This window comes from Hevea brasiliensis, chromosome 14 (genome assembly GCF_030052815.1).
Source record: "Hevea brasiliensis isolate MT/VB/25A 57/8 chromosome 14, ASM3005281v1, whole genome shotgun sequence".
NCBI classification, from domain to species: domain Eukaryota; kingdom Viridiplantae; phylum Streptophyta; class Magnoliopsida; order Malpighiales; family Euphorbiaceae; genus Hevea; species Hevea brasiliensis.
Genome location: NC_079506.1, coordinates 5798658 through 5806407, shown reverse-complemented (window position 1 = coordinate 5806407; position 7750 = coordinate 5798658). Strand labels below are relative to the sequence as shown.

The 7750-nt window shown below is 30.3% G+C and overlaps 1 protein-coding gene across 1 annotated transcript; it reads left to right on the top strand.

Moving 5' to 3' along the window:
- The first annotated feature begins 4692 nt into the window (after positions 1–4692).
- LOC131172535 (putative disease resistance protein RGA3) lies at positions 4693–7749 on the top strand. Its single transcript, XM_058133508.1, has 2 exons — positions 4693–7692; positions 7743–7749. Exons 1-2 carry the CDS (start codon positions 4874–4876, stop codon positions 7747–7749), a joined length of 2826 nt encoding a protein of 941 aa, XP_057989491.1. The 5' UTR covers positions 4693–4873.
- Position 7750: the final 1 nt, after the last annotated feature.

Here is a 7750-nt window from a genome sequence, read left to right as displayed (position 1 = left end):
GATTCAATTTTTCAATTATATTTTATTTTTACTTACTCCTAGTTTTATGAAATTAATTCACGAAATTAAATGGCTGGCCCGCCTTATCCCAATGATTTAGAACTTGTTTGCTTTTGAATGATCCTTAAAGTAGGGCTGAGCAGATTTCGGTTCAAATTAAAAAATTGAACTGAACCGAGTTAATTCTGTTCAATCGGTTCCGTTTTAAAATTTAATCGGTTCTGTTCGGTTTTATATTATAAAAATTTTAGTTATTTCGGTTCGGTTTAGTTTTGAAAAGAAAAAAATCGATTAAACCGAACCAAATAGTAATTTATATGTTCAAATCAAACCAAATCAAATCGAATTGATTTTTGAATTGATTTATTTTTATGTGAAATTTATGGATTATATTTAATTATATATATATTAACTGTTTAATTTCATTGATTAATGGTTGTTAGGTTTAAACCAAAGTCAAAATTAGACCAAATAACTTGAAAATCAAGTCTAAATTAAAAAATCAATCAAAAATTAAAACTGATCAGTTTAAACCGGATCAAACCAAAATAGAGCATTTCGATTCGATTCGATTTTTCACTCATTTCTAAAATATATAATGGAAATGGATCCAAATGTGATCTTAGTAGGAATGACTCCATCTTGTGATCCAAATGTCACTTTTTACTGTTTTCTATTGTCGTTTTTGTTGATGCGTGGAGCCTAGCTGGGCCATTTTGTGAAATAGTCATATATCACTTAGTGTTGCTCACTTTTGTTTGTTTGTGGTGGAAACCCTTTATCCACATATATATATATAATCTTATCTTCATTATTATCTTTTCTTTTCATTATTAAGGTCTTTAATTAATTTTCTTGCATTCACACTAACCCTTTCTATTTTTTATTGCACATCATCACCATTAATTCACATTTACCTTTCTTCATTGTCCCATTATTAATTTGACTAATTTTATTGAATTTTTCTTTTTTTTATATATTTATTATTAAATATTAAAAATTTAGATAAAAATTATAAGTTATAGTTTTCGAAGATAATCAATTGTTGTCAATTGCCACTTGAATACTATTACAAAATATTAAAAATAATAATATAAAGACTAATGAATAGTAAAAATGAATGATAAGAATCTATATATCTGTATAAAAGAAGATGTATAAAAGCTGAAAAAAAAAAGTATTTCATATTTTCAAGAATTTTTCTTTAATTAGTTATTTTTTTTTATAAAATATTACCCATTATAAAGAATAATTTAGAATATCATTTAATAAAAATTAATTTTTTATCCTTTAAATGGTAAAATATTGAATTATATTATATTAAATTATATTTTTGTATCTATTAAAAAATTATTTTTATTAAAATATTAATTATATAATCTATAAATATAATTGTAATAATTATTTGCATGTAGAGCAATAATTCAACTAGTGAACATTGTTGGTCTCAATTGAGAAATACAATTATTACTTTGTTGTTAAGGTGGTAGTAGGTGTATGGTGGGGCTTATCATTTGTTCTCTTTTCTTATGATTTAATTTTAAACTGTGTATTGACTAATTAAAGTGAATTTCATATAAATGTTAGGTATATGAAAGTGACTAATGGAGTTGAGACGAAGGAGAATGAGAAGAAGCCGGCAGGGAGGGAGTAGAAAGCAATGCTTTGATAAACAAAAGAATGGTGCTGCGCAGAAAGAAAATTTGATGAATAGATGGAGGAAGAGAGAGGAATTTACCGACAAACATAAAGACAAAAAAATGGTCCTAAAGTTTTTCTTTTTCTCTTTAATGAATCTGCTTTAGCTTAAAGTTGATAAAGAAATTGCTTTTAGGAGAAAAAAGACTTGCATAATGAAAGAAAGGAGCTCATCATCCCAATATTGAATTTTCTCACACAATGATTGAAAGGAAAAAAAAAAAAAAACAAATTGATTAGTAGTTATTTTTTATTAGATCAAGTCAATTTAAATGTATCATACTCAAATTAGATCATACAAATTAGCCCTTAATTATGTGGGTCATTTGAATTTAAGTTATTTCAAATTTTGAGTTCATTCAAACATAATTATGGATTTGACAAAAAATTTAAACTATCCTAGCTACCTTATTCTATATATATCCTTTAGAAATAGATCAGTCTGTTCTTATTGATAAATTGAGTTTTATCTCCATTTTGTAAGGATTTGGTATTTCCTCAAATTGTTGCTTCCTCCATTGCAAGGATTTTTTTTTTTTCTTTTTTTATCTAGGTGTTTTGTTTTGTTATTTGGGTAAAAGTGCAATGACAAAAAATTAGGTTTTTTCTTCACGATGATATTAAAATTTAATAATTTCTAAATTAGGTCCATAGAAAAATCATAAAGTTAAACAGTAGTAAATTACCATTAAGTGGGGTATGCTTTCCATCGAATGGCTAAATCAAATACTCCATCTTTTATTTTTTTTTTTTTAAAAAAGGAAAAACTATTCTAGTCTAGAATGAAAACTTAATTTTTATAAAGGCCTTGCAATTGGTCTGTTCAATTTTGAATTGAATAGAATTTAAATAACTAAAAAATTGAAGTAAAAATCAAATACAATAAAAAAAAAAAAAATTACACACATTTTAGATATATAGTCAATTTCTAAAATTCTCTCCCTTTCATCTTTTCATAATCTCTCTTCTTCTTTCTTTAGTCCCCTTAGCTTCTCTTTGGGTTGTTATCAATGAGTTTCTTACCGATGACTCTCTCTCCCTTTTAATGGGGGTAATTCAAAATTTAATATTGTGAACTGATACCAATAATCATCTGCACTATCTGAATTAGAAAAACTTTCATAATTTTAAATTTTCAGAAAAATATCCGCACTCTCTTTCAATTATTGAGTTCATTGTATTACGTTGGAAAAATCTTTATTTTAGAATTTCATTGAAAATTTACCTGCAAAATTTCTCAAAACTTTTTCTTTGTGTTAGGAATAATGGAACTGGATCCAAATGTGATCTCAGTATGAACTACTCCATCTCATCATAATTTTTTAGTGTTTTGTATTATTCTTTTTGTTGATGCATGGAGCCTAGCTGGGCCATTTTGTGAAATAGTCATACATCACCTCATGTTGCGCACTTTTGTTTGTTTGTGCTGGAGGCCTCCTTTTTTGTTCTTTTATTAATTATCTTATGTTCATTATTATCGTTTCTTTTCATCTTCAAGGTCTTTAATTAATTTTCTTGCTTTCACACTAGCCCATTTCAATTATCTTTTTTTAACTTTCTTTCACATCATCACCATTAATTCACATTTACCTTTCATCATTGTCCCACTATTAATTTGACTAATTTTATTGAATGTTTCTATCTTTTATTTATCATTAAATATTAAAAATTTACACAAAAATTATAAGTTATAGTTTTCGAGGATAATCAATTGATGTCGATTGCCACTTAAATACTATGATAACATATTAAAAATAATTAATAGATTAATTGATAATAAAAATAAATTATAAGAATCAATATATCAATATAAAAGCTAAAATAAAAAAAAAATTCATATTTTCAAGAATCTCTCCCTAATTAGTTTTTTATTTATTTTTTACAAAATATTAACATTTTAAAGAATAGTTTAGTATACCATTTTAATGAAAATTAATTTTTTATCCTTTAAGTGATAAAATATTGAATTATATGAAATAAAATTATATTTTTGTATTCGTTATTTAAAATATTAATTATATAATTGTAATAATTGTTCGCATTTAGCGCAATAGTTCGACTAGTTAATATTGTTGGTCCCAATGACATGCAATTATTACTTAGGCGTAGTAAGTGTGTGGGCTTTATCATTTGTTCTCTTTTCTTATGATTTTGAAAATAATTCCGATTTATTATATCAAAGCTCATGATAGATAGGGTATGTCATAATTGAAGGAATAAACCCAGTTAGATTTTTATTTTCTCCTATATATTACCTTGAAATTTATAATTTTAAAATTTAATAAAATTAAAAAAAAAAAGAGATGGTGGATATTGGCTAGTGGCGTTGAGACGAAAGAGAATGAGAAGACGCAGGCAGGGAGGAGGGAGTAGAAACCAATGCTTTGAAAAACAGAAGAATGGTGCTCCACAAAAAGAAAATTTGAATACATGGAGACAGAGAGGAATTTACCAACAAACATAAAGACAAAATAATGATCCTAAAGTTTTTCTTTTTCTAAAGTTGATGAAGAATTTGGTTTTATGAAAAGAAAAAAAAAACTTAAATAGTGAAAAAGGAGCTCGTCATTCCAATATTGAATTTTCTAACACAATGATTGAAGAAAAAAAAAAAATTAGTATTTAATTTTGATTAAAATTTGAAAAAAATTAGCCGAGTTTAACTCACCTTTAGAAGAGAAGAGAAGTGCTAAATGCATGTAGAATATTAATATATTCTCTTACATTCAAGGCTAAACATCTGAAGCCAATGACAAAACTAAAAATTAAAGTTAAGGGGCGATTTTTATTTATTTATATATTTATTTTTCTTTTTAAGTGTCGCTTTCTATTGAAAATAAAATAATAAATTTTAAATTTTAAGAAATTATTTTCATAAAATATGCATCAATAATTTTATTTTTATTTGTAACGTTAACTCTTACAAAAATAAAACACAAATTATTAAAATTTATTAAAAGTTTTCATCAAAATCTCCATTCATCTATACTAAATATCAAAACTTAACAAAACCCCTAATTACTTTCTGTGCTCGTGGCATATTCGCATAGACTTCACCTCCAAGGCAATAACATTCCGTGAGTGTCTTATAAATATTAGCATTGCTTTGCCATCTTCTTCACAGCAACATTTCATCCTATCACAACCTCAAAAACACCTAACAAAAATACCCAGAATGGCCGAAGTACTCTTTGATATTGCTTGGGAGATCATTAAGAAGCTGGTTTCTCGAGCCCTGCAAGAGATTGGAGTGTGGTGGGGTGTCAAAGATGAGCTTCAGAAACTCGAAGGCACAGTCTCCACAATTCGGGCTGTACTTCTCGATGCTGAGAAGAAGAAGGCCCTAAACGAACAAGTCAAAGTTCGGCTTGGAAAGCTTCAAGAAATTGTTTATGATGCTGATGACTTAATAGATGACTTTGCCACTGAAGCTTTGCAGCGCCAAGTGATGACTGGAAATAGAATGACAAAGGAGGTAAGCCTTTTCTTTTCTTCTTCGAATCGGCTTGTTTATGGTTTTGAGATGGGTCATAAAATTAAGGCAATTAGGGAGAGATTACTTGAGATAGATGCTGATACAGAATCATTCAACTTAGAGGTTCACAATGAGGAGAGGGATTATACAACTAAGGTCAGGGATCAAACTGAATCCTCTGTGCCTGAAGTTGTTATTGGGAGAGAGGGTGACAAAAAGGCAATTATAGAACTTCTGTTGGCTTCCAACAGTGAAGAGAATGTTTCAGTTCTCTCAATTGTTGGAATTGGGGGATTAGGGAAGACTACACTTGCTCAATTCATATTCAATGATGAGCAAGTTAGTAAACGTTTTGAAGTAAAGTTGTGGGTTTGTGTATCAGATCCTTTTGATGTGAAAATGATTGTTAAAAAAATCTTAGGGCCTGCAAAGGGTACAAAGTCAGAAGAACCTGAGCTAGAGACATTGAAAACTGACCTTGGAAAAATTATTAATGGAAAAAAATATATGCTAGTGTTGGATGATGTATGGAATGAAAATCGTGAAAAATGGGATAGTTTGAAGAAATTATTAGTGGGTGGTTCTGGCGGGAGTAAAATATTAATAACCACTCGCTCTAGAAAAGTAGCAGAGGTAGCTAGCACAGTGGAACCCTACGTTTTGGAAGGCTTATCTCCAACTGAATCTTGGTCTTTGTTCCTTCGAGTAGCTCTCAAAGGACAAGAACCAAAAGATTCAAGTGTTAAAAAAATAGGGGAGCAGATTTTAAAGAAATGTGTTGGAGTTCCCCTTGCAATAAAGACAATTGCAGGTCTTTTATACTTCAGATATCCAGAAACTCAATGGTTAGTTTTCTTACAAGAGGAACTCTCTATGATAGCTCCGAATGAGAATGACATTTTGCCAACCCTTAAATTGAGTTATGATCATCTGCCATCACATTTGAAACATTGTTTTGCATTTTGTGCATTATTTCCCAAAGATTATGTGATTGATGTGAAAACATTAATTCATCTTTGTATTGCCCAAGGATTCATTGAGTCATCAAATTCAAATCTATGTGTTGAAGACATTGGGCTACAGTATTTTACAGAGTTGTGGTGGAGGTCATTTTTTCAGGAAGTAGAGAGGGATGAATTAGGCAGTGTAGAAAGTTGCAAAATGCATGATTTGATGCATGACCTCGCAACTTCAGTTGCTGGGAAGAGCATTTGCATAATAAATTCTGAAGAAAAAAGTGTGGATGAAAGTGTCCGTCACGTGTCATTTGACTTCTGCTTAAATTCATCCCAACAAATTCCTACTGGATTAAGCAATGCACTAAAATTGAGAACGCTTCTTTTTAATCGTACTGGTGGAAGTAGGTTGTCAATCTCTGAAGTTATTGTTTCAAACTTTAGAGTGTTACGGGTGTGTGATATGAATTGGGCAAAGATTGAAGAAGTGCCCAATTCCATAAATAAACTAAAACATCTGAGATATCTTGATGTTTCTCATAATGAGAAAATCGTAGCACTTCCAAATTCTATTACGAATCTACAAAATTTACAAGTGCTAAATGTCTCATGGTGTAGTAGTCTAAAGGAACTGCCTGAAGATATTAAAAAATTGATTAATCTTAGGCATTTGTATTGCGATTACTGTTCGAATTTGACCCATATGCCACGTGGGCTTGGGCAATTGACTTCACTTCGAACGTTGACATGGTTTGTAGTGGCAAAAGATAATTCAGTGGCAAAGAATGTTGGAGGATTAAATGAATTGAATAGCCTCAACAATTTGAGAGGAAGTCTTAAAATTTGGAATTTGGGATATGTGAAAAATGGGATAAAAAATCCTATTTTGAAAGACAAGTCGCTTCTTCAATCATTGTCTTTATCTTCGGATCGAGATGATGATGCAAATGTTGAAAGTGAAGAAATGGCATTCAAATATCTCGAACCGCATCCTAATCTTAAAGAGTTAAAGGTGTTTTCGTACAGAGGCACGGGGTTTCCAAGTTGGGTTTCTTCCCTCACAAATCTTGTCAATATTCGGTTAGGGAATTCCAGATGTCAGCATCTCCCACCGCTGGATCAATTCCCTTCACTTCAAATGTTAAGTATTTGGGGATTAGATGATTTAGAATACATAGAAATTAAGGGACAGGCAACATCATTCTTTCCATCCCTCAAGTTTCTAAGATTGGGTTGTTGTCGTAAGCTGATAGGAATGAAGAGGTATGAAGATGACAGTGATGATTCAACCACCATATCATCACCAGACCTACTCCAATTTCCTTGTCTTTCTCGGTTCATTTGCTTTGATTGCCCTAACTTGAGTTTGATCCCTCAGTTTCCATCTCTCGGTGAAGAATTAGAATTGAGGGAAGTGAGAGTGGGACTTGTGCTGCAAATATTCACAACACCAACTTCTTCTTCTTCTTCCTCAATCGTTCCTCCTCTCTCTAAATTGAAGAAGCTCATTATTGGGGGCATTAAGGGTCTCGAATTTCTCGAATTTCTAACTCCAGATGGACTGCAATATCTCACTTCTTATCTGCACAATCTCACTTCTCTTCAACAATTAGAGATTAGG

Coding starts and splice junctions, on each gene's coding strand:
- LOC131172535 (XM_058133508.1), top strand. CDS start 4,874: ATGGCCGAAGTACTCTTTGATATTGCTTGGGAGATCATTAAGAAGCTG.